Genomic DNA, 18,701 nt, shown 5'->3' with positions numbered 1-18,701 from the left:
TGAGATCATAAATTAAAATAAAAAAAAATGGATCCAAATGCTTTTGGTTAATATGATTTAAAAGGTTCAATTCAAATTGGGAAAATAGATAAAAGTACAAATGTCTTTAAAGTTACTAATACACAGTTTTGTTTCTAGATGGTTAAAAAGCTGTTAAAATGTTAATGTCTATAAAGTGTCTGATATCCATCGTCTCTAGGATTTTATTCAACAACAACAACAAAAAAAGATTACTAATACTATTCAATGCACTTGTCTGATACCTTGTTTTTTTAAAAAAAGATATGTAAATTTCATCTAAACATATATAAAATTAATCGTGTATGTGTTTGTTAAAGACATCTAATTGGTACAAAGTTAAAATGCTAACTGTTAAATATAATATCAAGTACTCTTAACTAATTAAATTCCATAAGGTAAAGTATTTAAACAATGTTGGTGTTTTCATAAATTTGTAAACTAAAAAGAAAGTTTAAAATTATTTTCTGTTATTATAAAAACAAGGTTACTATAAATTACAAAGTCCCAACAGGTATAATTCTACATACAAAGAGTCAAGATGCTTCAATTGTATTTCAATTAAAGTACTGTAAGTAACAAATATTTCATCTTATTAAAATAGATCAATTTATCTAAATTCAAAAATTTATAAGGGTTATTTCAAGATACAAACAAAAAAGGGTCAATGGATTAAAAATTATTAAAAAGTTCTAAATATAAAAATATATTTAATAAAAAGCATTTCCAGGTAAAAAGTTTTTATGTGATAAAGTATAATTATAATACATCTAAGTAAACAACAAAAGGGTCTAATTATAATTAAGTGTATAAATAAAAGACAAATATTAAAATATTTATATGTAACTAAGTTGGTTATATATGTAACACAAATAGTTAAAATTATTCAAGGTTGTTCCCTAAGGGCAAATAATAATGTACTGATATATTTATATGTTAAATTGACAAAAACTTCTAAAATATTAATTACATTATGTCTTTTAAGTTTTATCCCCTAGAACAAGTAATCTTGGAGAAACTAAGGTTTTTACATCGGTGGCTAAACAGCAACTGTTATTTTATAGTATTGTCCTACATTACAAAGTCTAGATTTTCCTTTAAAAGCTAACCTTGGTTAATATAAAAATATCAATGAAAGTGTGGTACATTACTCTTCTTTATGGATTAAATGTGTTCATATCTTTCAGGTAAACAAGTCTTTAAGATAAAAGGTTTAAAGGAACATTTTATCAAGCTGGTATTCTCCAAACTAAAATTGTCTGTAATGGTAATTTAAACTTATAAAGATAATAGATTTTATTGGAAATTTATTTATATTATTTAATGTTTTGTAACCAAATCTTATGTTACCTTTTACACTAAATTTAAAAAGTAATGAGAGCCTAATCTACTTAAAGGTTAAATATTATAAAACATTTTGCCACTTTTTCACATAAAAAATGTTAAGGGCTCTCAGCCTTTCCTTAATTAATGTTTCAGATGTATGTCATATTGTGCTACTAACATTCATACAGAGTCAAAAACAATATATGTAAACTTTATAAAATTATATCTAAAAAGAGAAACAAAGATCAGCTTTAAAACTAAAACACTTTACCTAAGATTTGTAAAAGGCCCTGCCTTACCTGAGATAAGGCTCTGCCTCCCACCTTACAGCATGTCAAAATAACTTTAAAGTAGGCCAGATTTCAGTTAATTTAAAGTTATAGTCAAAGATTAATTTATTACAAAGATTACTGTGATCTCAAATAAACAATACAATGTATAACTCAGCCAAGGTTCAAAATTATATACAAGCTAAATATGTTTTTACTATTGTTAATTTCACTTTGTATTTTCATTATATCTAAAAAGAAATGTGACCACTACACTCAGAGCAATCAAGAGACTTTACTGTGACAGTGTCTGATAGACACAGAGAGAGAGAGAGAGAGAGAGAGAGAGAAGTGCAAGAGAGAGAGAGAGAGAGAGAGAGAGAGAGAGAAAGAGAGAGAGAGAGAGAGAGGAGAAAAGTGAAAGGGAGAATGAGAGAAAAAGGAGAGAGCAAGAGAGGAGGACCTGGCAAGAGAGAGTTTTTATAGCCAAAATCTAATGGGCTCTCTGGATCTGCAAGCTGCCTTGTTGGTGTACAGTGATTGGATCATACAGTAGATGCTAAGGTGTCATTTTCTGCCTCAGGCAGATCTTCAGCATTACATAAATTAACAAATAAAATAAGGATATTGTGTTATGTAAAAATTAACTGTAAAGTTATAAAGATTAAAGTTAAAGCCCAGCATTCTTACTTTAAAACTGGTAAAACTGACTTGCTGGATGTTTAAGGCCAAACTTAAATATTAAGGTTAAAATAAAGGGACCAAAGAAACCAATATTTGGCTCTTGCCCTCTAAGTCAGCCTGAACCCAGGACAGGGGGAAAGCTTTGCAACTCTGGGCCACATAACCTCCTGATAAGGGAGATTAATGAGACCAATGGAGAACAGAAAGCCAATGAGTGTACATGCTGCAAAAGAGGAGGGTCATTGAAAAGGGGGACATGCCTGATGCTTTCAAGGGAAGCCATATGGTCAGCAAGACCTTGACCCATCCTAATGCAGATGACACTAACAGAGCTAAAATGCTGCTCACACATTCCCCAAGAATGTCCTCCAAGGAAACTCAGCTGACTCTTACCAATAGATATAAACAAGGTCAGTTTGACCAGCTTGGTCTTAAACACCTAGCAAAAACAGTTAAAACAAAAGCACAACCATTCCTGGACATTAAAAAAAAAAAAAACAGTTATTTTAATGTAACTTAAAATGTAAACTAGTGTCAACATTCCCCAAAATGAGTAAGACTGGAGACAACAAAAGAGAAATTCTTAAACAAAAATGCCTGATAACTCTCAATAAAAAACTACCAGAAGTTTTTAGTCAGTTCAAGGCCTACAGATCCTCCTAACTTCCTACACAGGTAGATGTAATCAATGTTTATTACTATAATTATCTAGCCTTAAGTGACAAAACGATCTTTACTGAACACAGTGGTCATGCCAAAAAGGTATTTTTACAAAAATCAGATGACATTAACTAATTTAACTAAATGTTGTGTCTACATTCCTGATAATTCTGACAATGTTAAAGATTTATGTTCCCTGAAAAAGTGCCTTATTAGGCTTTGTTAGGCCTTGTTATGGGAACAATTTCTCAGGTATTCCACCTCTTGGTAAACAATTATTAATTTCTGTCATTTTCATGATATTCATGGAGAGGTTCCATATATTACAACTGCTAATTGTGTATTAACCTTACTTCAGTACTCATGTCTTTTTATTTCTCTCATAGAAGTGCCCACCCCAGGTGAATTTACATCCTGTTCTTCCTGAGCCAGATTTTTACCATGGACTCCTTGACCCACTCAGTTTCTAAAAAGGGACTCCAAACTGCTTGCCCACTGCACATCGCCCCTCTTTCAGCTGGAAGTAGCAAGAACAGTCATCACCCTTTTCCCTTACAGCAGTTGGAGGTCCCTAATATTAGAGGAAAAATTACGGTCAATATAGATGTTTGCCAATATGTCTGGCTCAGGAAGATGTACCTGAGAAACTACTCCCAAGATCACCCTGGGTGATCTCCCATAAAGAGACACTTGCTTCCACAACCCAACTTATAAGTGGGACAACTCCCCGTTCACCAAAAATTGTGCTTCCCGGGTCCCACTTCAAACTCCTTGCCTATATCTCCAAACTGTCAATAACTCTGAACTATGTAACCTACTATTTTGATGGAGTAAAGGGAAAAGAACACCTGGACTTATTAAAAGGCCAGGCCCCACTGATTTATCAACATAGACTGGCTGCCCCCATTTTAGTTCCCCTCCTGGCTGGTTTGGGAATAGCTGGATCTACTGCTTTAGAAACTGCAGCTCTTATCACAGGATATATATCAAATAGATATAAATTTAAACTTCAGACAATTGGTTCCAAAAACCTATTCTCATGGTCCCCTTGGTTGACTACCATCATTTCAGCCGTAGTTGGGCCCCTAGTCCTTTTCCTGATTGGTATTACTATAAGACCCTGCCTCTTAAAAACCCTACTAAACCATATACACAAGAATGTAGGTGAGGTCAGACTTATGGTCTTGCGAGCCCAGTATAGTCCCTTAGACACAGAAGGATGGAACAAAAACTGAGGCCTAATGATGTGCAAGATTGACATCAAACCGACTAAAACCAGTTGGGAATGCGATAGTAGGAGCAAATGTGACTCCATTTTGTTTTATGATTTCATCCTGTAAAACAACCATGCCAAGTAGAAGAGTCATGACTGGGGCAAGATGTTCTTTCCCTTTTGCTATAGAAACCTTTAAGAACACGGAACTACCTAATGGGGCATTGTTTCTGTAACTAGGGTAATGGGGCTCTGTTTCTGGGGTCACTGGGATAACTGTGATTGGTTAGGCTTCCCTCTGCTTGACTGCACTGTCCCGCTTCTGTAACCTGGCTTGCTTGCATTGGCTAGACCCCCTGAACATCCCTTTTGCAGTTTTCAGGCTTATAAGGAGTACCCTTGCAATTGTTCGGGGCTGATCAGGGGAACAGCTTTATGTTCTGGTCAGCCGCCACCGGTGTGCTTCAATAAAGGCTTGATTCAATTATACGTGAGTGGTCTGGAAGTCAGTTCATGAAACCCTGGGACAAAGCTTTAACTATAACAGATGTAAGTTGACTGAGTTTGGTAAATCACTTGCCAAAAGACACACCAAGCACCCCAAGTTAGAGTTTTAGATAAACCTGATCAAATGAATGACTTTTCTCAAAAATACTGGTCCATTGGGCTAAGGGGAAATTTTGGGATATTTATGTATAATTGAAATGACTACAAGTCAGAAGGAATAAACCAACAAAAATAACTTATCTTCCATTTGCAGAGGTCCATAGAGTGACAGGGATCTCCCTGGGCTAACTTCAGGGTGGTGTCCAGGGTAGTCTAAACCTAGAAGAAAGTGTGTGTGTGTGTGTGTGTGTGTGTGTGTGTGTGTGATAGAAACAGAGACAGAGAATGAATAAATATGTCTGTGTTTCCTCAGGAAGTCAGTTTCACACTCTGAGCAAGAATATGAGTTCCAGTGACCCTGGTCCTTCTCATAACTCTGCACACTCTGAGATCTGGCTCTCCTTGCAAAGCAGTGTCTGGTGATGATGCTCTGTAAAATCCTCCAGGCTTCTAGAGCCTGCAGCTAAAGATGATCCAGTGTTTAGAAGCCTGTTTGCTTTGGAGCAGGGTTTATTTTAAGTGTAGACTAGATCTTTGGACCCAGATAGCCATGTGCTATAAATTCCACTCCACTCCTTGTGGAGTGAGGGATAACTTTCCTCATCCTAAGTACAGGTGTGGGATGCAGGTACAAAACCTAGAGGTGCAGGATCCTCAGGGCTTAGAAGCTCAGGACCCTCAGGGCTTAGAAGCTCAGGACAGGTGTTCAACATAGATTCTTTGTATTCCTATACCCTGCCTGAAATTTAAAAACCATGACCTACTGTGGCCCTGGAGTCCTCAGATGTTATCTTGGGAGTAAGAGAGAGATTTTTTACTTTTATTCTGCAAGATCTCAGAGACCTCAGAAAAAGAATTTCAATGGCTGGGATTCTGTTCTGGGAGGTCTTAGCAAACATAGATTTGGGGGCTGGAGAGAATAATGGCATAGATGAGAGATGCTTCCCACCTTCCCCTGTTGAAAGGATTAAGACTCAATTTACTCCTTTGAGTAAATTGTCCTTACCAAGCAGCTGTATAGGCCTTGTATAGGCCATTAGTGCACACAGAGGGAGAAAATAGGAAAATTACAAAAAAGGGACAAGGATTAAAAGAAGAAAAAATGAATAGCTTCTACATGTATACCCTCAATAGCTGAATTAAAATACCATTTGTAGGAAAGAATTTAATTATATTGCCATATTAAAGAAAATATTGAGGTTAGAGGTAAGAGAAATTCAGGGATGTGACAACAATTAGAATAAGATTTTAAGGTTTTCATGGTGGTCTGAATCTTGATGACCCTGTGCCCTAGGGATTGACATTGGAGAATGGAAACTGCACCAGAAACATTTCATGTGTCTCTAATACCTAGTGGTGAAATTGATGTAGACCTGACACTGCCAGAGAGAGGCCTGATGGAGGAAAGAGCAGAGGAGAGACAGGAGGAGGTCTGAGGGATGACAACAGTGAGAGTATAATGAGGTGTGTCCACTGGACTGGTGAGTTGGTTCAGAGAGTGGAAAATGTGTGACTAGGGTAAGGGTCACTGCATTAGGCTTGGATAGAATACTGGTAGGACAAGGTTCTCACTTTATGTAATATGCTGATGAAACTACTTTATGAATGAATGTATCAGTACTAATTTGTGTTTTTAGTTGCTGACTATATATCTATTCTTGTTTCTTCATTGCAGAGACTATAGTGATATGCCTTTAGGATCTGTTTGCTCATTCATTTGGGCCTTCCTGAGATGTCCTGTTGTGTGTTAGGTTACAGGTATAACCTATATATTTATATCTGATGTTCTTGAATGTTTCCTGCTACAGAGGAGTCTACACTACAGGCACCTCCACAGAAGCTTCTCACTGAAGAGAGAAAGGGTAAAGGTCTGGGGACCCATGGGTTTTGAATCATTTACTCATTATCTGAAACACTATGAGAAAGGATAGCTCCTTCTGCTGTCATGAGCTATGGCACAGTAATAATCAGCCCCATTCTCTGGCTACAGCCCCCAAATGAGCAAATTCCCTGCATTGGGTATTGTATTTTTGAATCCAGAGAAGCAGCTGGGAAACTCAGGTCCCTAATTCTTAACTGAATCTGAATAGTAGCTGGGAAGATATTGGGGAGAGTTCCCAGGTTTCTGCTGGTACCAGGTATTCCAGTAGTCTTCAACAATGAAGCCAATGCTCAGGGAGCAGGTGAGTCTGACAGATGCTCTTGGAGTTCAGTGGGGAAGAGGGGCTGCTGAGTCAGCACAGGCTGGGAGAGAGAGCCTGCAAACAAAGATAAAATTGGTGTTAGATCAGAGCCCAGATTTAAGCTATTTGGAGTCTGAACCAGACAGATGGAAACAGAGAAGCTGATTGAGGACTAAGAAGCATGCCCCTATCTGAGCAGTGAAAAAGCAGCAACAGGAAAAGAGGAGTCCAGGCCATGGTGGATACAGACCCCTGAGTTCTACATTGGAACCTGTAAGCCCCAAATCTTCTTCATGTTTTCCCACCCTCTGGAGAGGAAAAGTTGTTCATGCAAATGTGTTTCCATTATGACTTCTACAGCCTTACCATGTGCCACAGTGCTAGAGCTCAGCTCACATTGTAGATTCAGGAAGATGCCCCTTGGAGGAATCCTGGGAGGAATCATCAGCTAAAAACGTGCCAAGGTCCTTAATCAGAGACTCTGCCAGAATTTCCAACTGTGAAGGCTCCTTTGAGTAAATTGTCCTTACCAAGCAGCTGTATAGAGACAACTAGGCATTTCCAAGGTGTACCCTGAAGGTCACAGGACTCACAGCTTCCCTTGGCCCAGAGACTTCAGAGCCTAGCTGGTTTCTGCAGTTCACCAGGTCTGTACACACAAGTGTGGTCTGAGTCCTAGATAATTTGCTACCAATTAATTGAGTGTAAATACTGTATTTTGTCATTTCAAGAAGTTGTCCATCATGAGGATGTATAATCATACAATTAAGTGACAAAATAAAGTGTTAGCAACTTATTGAAGATATTGTAAAAATTATATTCACTTATTGATAAATAATTTAGAAGAATTACACATACTTGATTCTTCACCTATTCAGAATTAGTAGTTGGATTCTCACTATTAAAATGTAAAATGATGTGTACTTTGAAGTATATTTTAATAAGTTTAATTGTATTACAATTATAATTATATTATAATTAAACTATACTAAGTAGTTTAATTTAATGTAATAGTTTTAGTATTTCATAAACTGACAGAAGCATAAGAGAACAGAATGGTTATAGTTGCTGTGCTCTTCCCATGCCATACTGTACAGAATGAGTTCCAGTCTAGCACACACCTTTTCTGGCCATCAATAATTTCCTTCCTTTAAGCACTTCATTTACTGCAGAAGCAGCTCTTCATTTGCAACAAGCCCCAAATTCCCTCATTCTGTATGCAAAAGTTCTCACCTCAGAATCATTTGTGGAAGTGTGGGTTGAGGTCTTGAATGTTGCAGTTTTGGGAAGTCCCATGATGGATTTTGACCTGTGGATTTGACATTTTGTTAATGAATATCTCATCAGCTCTTAGTTCATATAGATGTTGCTAGAAAGTTATACAACTCACCTTGCTCTTCAATGCATCTGCCCAAGGAGTCAATCTTCTGTGCTCAGAATTTTTACCACCTGCTTCTGTGTTTTTTTTTTTTTTTTTTTTTTTATTCAGGAATTGGTGAGTGATCATGTGTTTCTGTACTGTCTTCTCATAAACCCATGGAATCCAGTCCATCCTACTAGGTCAATTTCCCCTCACTCAAGGCCATGTTCCTTACCTCTTGCTAAACCTAAGATCAAATTTCTTATTTGACACTTTGTCTTTAATGAATTTAGTCTCTCAACTGTAAATGTCTAGAAATGAGCATCAATCATGATCTTTGCCTAAGTCCTCCTTTTTTTTTTCTGTGTTTCCGCCTCTGGTGAATTCAAAAGGTCAATCTGAGGACACAGAGAGAAATCCACATAAATCTGCTTATCTCATACTAGACAAGGGTGCCAAAATCATTCACTGGGGAAAAGACAGCCTATTCAACAGATGGTGCTGGCAAAACTGAAAATCCATATATAGCAAAATGAAATTAAATCTCTAAGTCTCACCCTGCAAAAAAATCACCTCAAAGTGGATCAAAGATTTAGGCATTAGAATAGAGACCCTGCACTTACTAGAAGAAAAAATAGGCCCAGATCTTTACCATATCAGCTTAGGATCTGACTTTCTTAACAAGACTCCTAAAGCTCAAGAAGGAAAATCAAGAATCAGTAAATGTAATGGATTCAAATTCAAAAGCTTCTTCTCAGAAAAGGAAACAATTAATAACGTGAGGAGAGAGCCTACATACTGGGAGAAAATCTTTACCACATGCACTTCTGATAAAGCATTAATCTCTAAGGTATATAAAGAGATCAAAAAACTTAACACCATAATAACAAATAACCCAATCAATAAATGGGCCAAGAAACTGTACAGCCACTTCACAGAAGGAATATAATTGATCAATAAATATATGAAAAGGTCTTCAATGTCTCTAGCAATTAAAGAAATGCGAATCAAATTTCATCTAACTCCTATCAGAATGGTAATAATAAAGAATACAGGCAACAATAAATATTGGCTAGGATGCTGGTAGGAATGCCAATTGGTGCAACCACTATGGAAAGCAGTATGAAGATTCCTCAGAAAGCTGGGAATGGAACCATCATTTTACCCTGCTATCCCACTCCTTGGTTTACACCCAAAGGACTTAAAGTCAGTATACATAGTAACAGCCACATCAATGTTTATAGCAGCTCAATTCACAATAGCTAGACTATAGAACCAACCTAGGTATCCCTCAATAGATGAATGGATGAAGAAAGCATGATATATATATTCAATGGAATATTACTCAGCTCTAAATAAGAGTGAAATTATGGCAGTTGCCAGTAAAGGATTGGAGTTGGAGAATATCATGCTAAGCGAAATAAGCCAATCCCACAAACAAAAGGTTGAATGTTTTCTCTAATATGCAGATGATAATTCACAATAAGGTGTGTGTGGGGGCAGTACGAAAGAATAATGTTACCTTAGATTAGGTAGAGGAAAGTGGTGGGAGAGGAGGGGAGAGGATGTGGGGATAGGAAAGATAGTAGAAGAAAACAGACATTATTACTGTATGTATATATGTGATAACATGACCAATATGATTCTGAACATGTACACTCAGGAAAATGAAATTATATCCCATCTATGTATGACATATCAAAATGCATCAATATATTCTACTGTCATATATAACTAATTAAAACAACATCAACAAAAAACTAAAACAAAATGATCAATCTGGATACTCATGCAGTTTTTGCTTGTTGTTAGGCTGTATTCTGGGGTCTGTATATACAGAAGTGCCAAAACAAAACAAAATTTCTCTTCTGAACAAACATAGTTCCTAGTGGAGAAACACACAGTGAGCAGAGTCCTGGTGATTTGTCCTCATATGGCTGATAACACCTGACCATGCTCATCCTGGGCTTCTGGAGCCCACTTCTGACTGCTGAGGGCCCCTTTTCTTCCACAAGACATCAGGACTGAACATCCCCACATACTGTGCCTAAGCTTTCCTCATGAGTACCTCCCTATACTGTCCAGGTGCACTGCTCACCTGAGTCGTGCAGAGACCCTGGCTAACTGTTCTCTACTTTCTTTCTTCTTTATCCTCTCTCTCTCTCTCTCTCTCTCTCTCTCTCTCTCTCTTAAAATTACATACAGAGTATTCAGAAGGATATTTCCTTTACATATGTATGATAAAAGCATTTTCTACCTAAATAAACTCCTGTAGATTATTTTCTACATCAAGATAAAATGAACATTAATTTCCCATTTAAAATATCATTGTGTTTCTTCCCAGCCACCCTACCTCAACTCCTCCTCCTATACCCTGAACACAACCACTAGTAGATTCTACTTGCAAAGAGGATTATTATTCCTGGACCACAGGTCCATGTTATCTCTGAGTCCTTCTGGTCCTTCTGGTCCTTTTACCCCTACCTCACTATCTTTACTGATGACCAAGCTCCACATCATCTGCTAGAGAAGTTCTTACCATCATGAGTTGGGTGGACTTTTGCTTTCATGATAATACTGTATGAGGAAATTTCTAAACCTAAAACTTTAAGTAGTTTTTTCAATATCTTCATAACTAAAATTTAAACATAGAAATTCATAGCAAAAAATAAGGGGATGATTCCACCTATTATTTTCATATTCAATTGACTGTAAAAATTTATACTTGATGTGACTATTGCATATTTTATAATTTTCTTTAACTGTCTAATATTCTAACATTGAAAGAGAAGAGTATTACTTTGATTGTGATCAATTACCAGAATCAACAATATAGATTTTAATGCATTTGAGTACGACATACACTTGTATCATGAACAACATTGAGAATTATCTCACCAGATATCCTGAAAAACTATTTATTAGGAGAGATTAACTTAAAATTTTGATAAGGAAAGTTAGTTCTTCTCAGGTGATTTAAACATCACAGTCAACCTCCTTTGGTTATACCAGATAGCAAAGTACATAATCAAAAATTGACTTTCTAAGTCAAAACTCCAAATTTTTGCCATTAACAAGATAAAATTTATTGTCCTATAAATTTATATAAGACCTTAGTTCTTTGTATATGAATAAAATATTATGAGGAAATTAAATTTAATATATGACTCTGTGTCTGAGCACAAATGAACACATGCATATTTGCTCACTCCTGGTCTCCTCTGAGCAGTGAGAGAGAGGCATCCTTCACTTTCCATCTTCATTTCATCCTGGTGAATCTTCACAGATCATGGATCATGACAGCTATTCAGAGCAAGGGTCATGTTCTGTCAAGTGTGGCCAAATGTGGTTTAATTAGAGAGAGAAAATGTGTACATGAAGTGTTAACATAATGAAAAGTGAAGTTTGGCTTTTTCCTGGCTCTAATCTTAGGCATTTCCTCAGGGACCCCACATGAGTTTATGCTCAGGAACTGATTCATGGTCTGTCCCCAGATAGGTTAAGAAAGAAGAATGACCATTCTAGAAAGACCAAGTAGATTACTACAAATTTGGAGCTTTGAGTGCATTCTATCAGAACAATCTCCTCATCTTCATGAAGTGGAGGGGGATGGATGTTGAGTTTACTTCAACAGAATTATGTTTAAGGAATAAAGACTCAATAACGACTCTATCCTCATTTCCTGAGTGATTATCTATGATGGGTAATCCTATAAATCTATTAGCAGAGTGAGGCAACCTGAATATAAGAATGCTTCAAGTTGTGAACTACCAGAAGTAGACTTCTCTGTCCCTTTATCTGACATGATATGATTTGCTTTCTGTATAATAAGACTGTGATCTTCTAAAGAATAGAGCTTTCATTTTGTTCTGTAATTAATTGTTATGAATTTGCAAAGCTGAGGTGTTTATGGGAACACCTCAAGTTGGGGTGAATTGATACTAAGTGCAGTTTGTCTGGAACTCCTGAATGTGACTGGTATCTCAAAAAAGTCAGTATTAACCTATGACATCTACCTTGATCTAGGTGATTAGCAGCATAAACCTGCTGCAGAGTAATTTTTCTGCATGCAAATAAATTCACTGTATGGAGAACAAAGGGGCAACTCCCAAAGGTGCCTCAGTTACAGAGCAGGCTCAAATCCACATCCTGGGTGTTGCACAGTTTCTCTCTGTTTCTGGAACTTTCTCCCTCTGACAGAAACAAACACCCTGAGAACTCTGTGTATATGTAAGTATACGAAGGTGGCAAGGTGGGTGAAGCCCAGATGAACCATGTGTGCCTGTGTTACCCATGTCGGGGTCAAGATCTGGAATTTCAAGGGAAATATTCAAATCCCATCACTATGTGGAATACTCCTAATTGCTGAATATGGATAAAACTAACATAAAATGGTGACAAAAGGAATGTATGATGTACACATCTGTAAACAGCTTTACAATCTCCAAAATAAAATCCATCAGCAGATTCAAGACTGGGAACAAACACACATGTCCAAACACACTTAATATTCCAAACACTAATGAGATCATATTTGTATATGGGGGATATTTAATGTGAATTAAATTTATAAAATATCTGGGAAGGTAGAAATTATTAATCAGGGTCAGGAGGCTCCTTCTGAGTCAGGACACTGGGAAGTGAAGTATAACAGGGCCCATCAGCCTGGTGGTTTTTGTCTTACTTCCCCTCTGCCTGTGTCACTGTGAGTTACACGTAACGTAGAACTGAAGACTGTCACACTAACCTGAAATACACCAATCCCCCAAACCAAAGGCTGAATGTTATCTTTGATATGTGGATATTGACACACAATAAGGTGGTGGGAGAGAAAAAAATAGAAGTTTATTGTATTAGATAAAGGGGAATGACAGGAAGGGAGGATGATGGGAATAGAAAAGAAAATAGAATGAACAAGACAGAACTTTTTCATGTTCATAAATAAATACATGATTTGTGAAACTCCACATCATGTACAACTGCAGGAATGGGGTTAGAATAAGTGATATTCCATGTATGTATAATATTTCAAAATACACTGTATGGTCATGTATTTCTAAAAATAACAAATAATTTAAAAAGCCCCAGAAGTTCCTTTCAAAGTTTCTTAGAGCAAAAATTTAAAGTATCAATTATATATTCTATTTTTGAAAGGTCTTTTCTTCTTATTTTTGGAGAATATTCATGGAAAGTTCCCAGATTCTCCCTTTATTGCATAGGAAAGGAAGCTCTGTATAGGACATTGTATTAAATGTCTTGATTGATAATGAAAACTTTGACGAATGAATCCTACCATAATTATACCAGACCAAGAGGTTTTAAATGTAATCAAAAGCCAATTCATCAATCCCAATAGTAGATTGTATTATCATTTAAAATATAATTAAAATTATACATTAAAAATATCTAAAATAATATGGATTAAAAAGGAGAATGAATATAATTTTCCTCATTTTTTATATTTGATTTACTGTACATATTTACATGTGATATATCTATTGCTATCTATTTTTAAAAATACTTAATATTTTAACATTGAAAGAGAAAAGTATCACTTTGTTATCAGTTATTTGTAATCAACAACAATTAATATCATTTCTAAAGTATTTGAATAAAGCATTGACTATAATCAAGAACAACTTTGAAAGTGTCTCACCAGTGTATTCTACCCTAGCAACCGACCCTGAGGAACTGCTCCTTGCCATGCTTTCTGTCTTCATTTCATACTAGCAGAACTTCCAAGGCCTTATCATTCAGAGAAGGGTCATGTTCTGACATAAATGTCCAAATGCACTGTAGTGTGTGTGTGTGTGTGTGTGTGTGTGTTAAGTGTTAATATTGTGGAATTACAAGTCTGGTCTTTCTCCTGGCCCCTGCTGGGTTAGAACAGACCACCCTCAAGTTTATGTTAATCAGATCATTCAGGTGGTTTAAGAAAGCAGGATGGCTATACTAGAAAGACAAGAGATCACTAGAAATTTGGAGCTTTGACTGCATTCTACAAAAAAATTCTCCTCACCTTCATGAAGTTGAGGAGACTGGAGATTGAGTTTAATTTAGTAGAATTATATTTATGTGTTTAAGGAATAAAGACTCAACAAATACCATGGACTCACATTTTCTGAATAAACTTTTGTGCTTGTTAATTCTATGAAAATATCAAGAGAGTGGGGGCATCCTGAAGATAAAGATGCTCAAAATCAGCAAACTCCAAGAAGCAGACTTCTTGGTCTCTTTAACTGAATTGTTATGATTTGAATTCTCTATAATAATACTGTAATCTTTTAAAAAATAGAGTTTTCATTTTGTTCTGTGACTAACTGTTATGAATCAGAAAATGTGAAGTGTTCATGGAAATTCCTCAAGTTGTGGTGAAGTGACCCTAAATATAATCTGTCTGGTACCTCCGAAAATGACTGGTGTCTCAAGCAAAGTCAGTATTAACCTGCAAGATTTGACTTTGATCTAGGTAATTAGAAACATAAACACATTGCAGAGTGATTTTACATGCACACAAATAAATTGACTAAAAGGATGGCAATGAGGCAAATCCCAAAGCCACCTTGGATGCAGAGAAGGCTTAGAATCCCCTATCTTGGGTGTTGTATCAGTTCTGTTTTTACCTGTCTATAACAGTCAGAAATACACACCTTGAGAGTTCTGTGCACAAGTAAGTGGTGGAAGGTAGCAAGGTGGGTGAAGCCCAGGTGGAAAACTTGTGTATGTTACCCTATTAGTCAGGGTCAAGATCTGGAATTTCAAGGGAAATATTCAGATCCCACCACTGTATGGAATACTCATATTTTTTGAATATGGACAAAAGTAACAGAAGATGGTGACAAAAGGAATTATATGATGTACATATATGTAAAGAGCATTACAATCTCTAAAATAAAATTACAACAGCATACTCATGACTGGGAATAAACACACATCTCCAAATCAGAATCAATATTTCAACTACTGCTAAGAATGTATTTTTTATATGAGGAATATTTAATGTGAATTAAATTTATAAAATATCTGGGAAGTTAGATATTATTAATCATGATAAGGAAGCTCCTAGGAGTTTTTGTCTTACTTCCCCTTTGCCTGTGTCACTGTGCATTACATGAAGCTGCTCCCACTGCCATGAGATGCCCCACAGTAGTAGACATTCTCATCATCTTCCTGGGTGTTCTGGATGGTCAGGTATCGATCCAGGCCAGAGCCTGAGCCTGAGAAGCGATCAGGAATTCCATCCCCCTTGGATCCCACAATGCCACTACTGCCCACATGCATCACAAAACGGGGGCTCTTCCCTGGGCTTTGCTGGAACCAGTTCACCACATAACTATTGTAGCCACTGCTCAGAGTGCAGGTGAGTTTGGCTGTTTGTCCCACGGAGGCAGATGCAGAGGGAGGCTGAGTCAGCACAGGTTGGGAGAGGGACCCTGTAAACATAGACACATCATGGTAGAAAACAGAGCCACTATACATGTGTTTGGGGATCTAAACCAGTGAGGATAAACTCAGAAAAGGGGTCTGCCATGGGGCACAGAGGTCTATCCCTACCTGGGCTGTGAGTGAGCATCATAAGGAGAAGAAAAGTCCTGACCATGTTGGACAGTTTCTTGAGTTCCAGAGCTGCTGTGGGCTGCCCTCAGCCTTTCTTATCCCTCCCCACTGGCCTCAAGGTGGAGCAGCTCATGCAAATATGACTCCACCCACTACCTCTCACTGGCTGCTTTTCTGGGCCTGGAATGATGTAAAAGAAAATCTGGACTATTGTGATGCTTTTATTTGCCTGATGGGCAGAACCTGGGAGGAAGCAGGTGGTGGGGCTCTGCTGAGCCCACATCAGTGACACAGGATTCATCTCCTCTGTCCACCCCTGTTCAGATGTGAAGTCCTCTGGGGACATCTCAATCTGTGAACATACTTCAAATGTCCCCAAAAAAGTGTTCCATGATCTCCTGAAAATTACACGTAAAAGTTTAATCTTCTCTTGGATCCTGTCTCTGACTTTTTACCTTTTCATTTGAATATTAAAAATATTGATGAAGATATTTCTCTGTCAAGTATTGTGCTCAGTGAATGACCACATGCAGTGTAATAATTCACTGCATGTGGTAATTTGAGCGTTTGTTTTCTACCAAAAATTCACCAGAAACCAATAATCAAATATGAAAAGTATCATGAAAAAGGAGCATAGAGCTAAATGTTCTCACTGCTTAGGGTCATTTTGGAAAACCAACTCAGGTGGTCATAATTAATCTGTTTTTTCATGTTCTATCATTATATCTTTCTTTCCAAATATAAGTTGGCTGAACTGGGTAAGACACTTGCCTAAAGATACATCCAGCACCCCACATTAGAGTTTGTGTGAACCTGATCAAATGAATGACATTTTCCCATAAATACTGAGCTACTGGGCAAAGAGGAAAATTTGGCATATATACCTATAATTGAAATGACTACAAATTAAGAAGAATAAATCAACAGAAATTATTTATCTTTCATCTGCATAGGTCAGAAGAGTACACGAATCTCACTGGGTTAACTTCAGCATGTTGACAGGGTTGCACTGCCTTCTGCAGGCTTCAGGAGAGATACTATTTTCTTGCATTTTTAAATACTAGGTATTACCCACATTCCTTGTCTGGTCCCTGTCTCCATCTTCAAACCAGAAACCCTAAATGGAGACCTTCTCACATCATACCACTCAGGTTGATTCTTCTAACCTTCTCTTCCACTTTTAAGGACCCTCATGATCCCACTGACTCCAGGTAAATTTCAGGATTACCTCCTCCTGACCTTAATGTGAGCAGATTAGTAACATTAATTTCATGTGTAGTTTATTATCACTTTATTGTACACACTAGCATATTCATAGAATCCAGGGATTAGGGTGTGCCCAATTTTTTTTTCTGCTAACCACACTGTTCTTTTCAGGGGGACTTTTAACCATTTATGAATACTTATTAAAAATATAATAAGATATCACCTAAAAGGCACAAACATATAAAGTTGTGCTTTGTTATGCTTTTACATTACATATGTACAATTCTTCATAGCACATTTGGTAGTTTAAATTAAATCATATATATATGATTTGTACTATGGTTTCATTATTATGTACATCAGAAAGCCACTAAGAATGTCCTGTGAACATACATCATGAATTTGATTTTCTGGTTTATGACTTTTTAGCACCATGTATAATACAGAGTAGAGTAATCTCTTCTTCCCCTGTGAGTTAGTAGCACTGAGTAAATCTTAGGGCTGTTATGCCATGTACTACATAATAATCAACTCAGGCTATAGCTCAGACATATTCAGAACCAATGTGTGCTTTTCCAGGCATCTTTTTCCAGGTAAATTCACGGGAAAACCAGAACCCTGATACTTTGCATGAGTCTGAGTAGCATAGAAGACACCAGGACAGGTTCCCTGTAATCTATTGGTACCACTGTATGTAAGAGATGCTGAAAGTAGAGCCACTGTTCCAGGGGTAGGCGAGTCTGGCAGGTGCTTCGGGAGATGTAGAGACAGAGGGCAATTGACTCAATACAAGCTTGACAGGGAACTTTCAAACACAGATAGGAGTATAGGATAAGATAAGGGGAGGAGAAATTTTTCTCATGGGTTCTGAGACTGAGTGATTGATGTGAACTAATAATTGAGATGCTGAAGATTGATGTTAATGCAATAATGAGGAGGTGTAAGATAACTCTAGGTTTTAGTGGACACACTCCCCAATTCTCATAGTGAGGCTGGGCTACTCTAGATGTCCTTTAATTTTTCACCCTATGGTAGAGGAGGGATGTTAATGCAACTCTGTTTCCATGATGGTTGCCCCAGACTCTTGCTGAGCCCTGGTGCTGGAATGTAGCACACATTGCAGGGTGAGAAAGAATGAAGTTAGTTTCCTCCTTGAGGGAACCCTGGCAGGAAGCACCTGATGGGATGAGACAAAGGTCTCTTCTCCAGGGACTTAGTCAAGCCTGACAGAAGACAGCTGCTAAGTCCCCATCAGAGCACAGCGGGTCCAGAGATGAGAATAGGGCTCATTTGAGTGAATGGTCCTAACTGAACAGTTATGTGTGAACCACAAGGCAGTCCTACAGTGCCCTCTGGTGGTGAGAGAATACAAAGGGACACTACTGAAATATAGAAGACACTTAGAAAACATTTTGAAAATTTATACTCCATTTTTTCATGTACTTGTTGATTGACTGTATGTCCTCCTCTGAGAAGTGTCTGTTCAGGTCCTTGGCCCATTTGTTGATTGGGTTGTTTGTTCTCTTATTGTCTAATTTTTTGAGTTCTTTGTATACTCTGGATATTAGGGCTCTATCTGAAGTGTGAGGAGTAAAGATTTGTTCCCAGGGTGTAGGCTC

The 18,701-nt window shown here is 37.3% G+C and overlaps 1 gene segment (V, D, J or C); it reads right to left on the bottom strand.

Annotated features, from left to right (window-relative positions):
* Positions 1-15,401: 15,401 nt before the first annotated feature.
* LOC107158452 overlaps positions 15,402-18,701 on the bottom strand; it is a 21,199-nt gene continuing 17,899 nt past the window's right edge. The window contains 1 exon segment of the V gene segment in view: positions 15,402-15,752. Within this exon segment, the coding sequence occupies positions 15,427-15,752 (326 nt within the window).

This window comes from Marmota marmota, unplaced genomic scaffold (assembly GCF_001458135.2).
Source record: "Marmota marmota marmota unplaced genomic scaffold, marMar, whole genome shotgun sequence".
In the NCBI taxonomy this organism is placed as follows: Eukaryota; Metazoa; Chordata; class Mammalia; order Rodentia; family Sciuridae; genus Marmota; species Marmota marmota.
The sequence above is the reverse complement of the archived record's forward strand: the minus strand, read 5'-3'. Positions and strand labels throughout refer to the sequence as shown.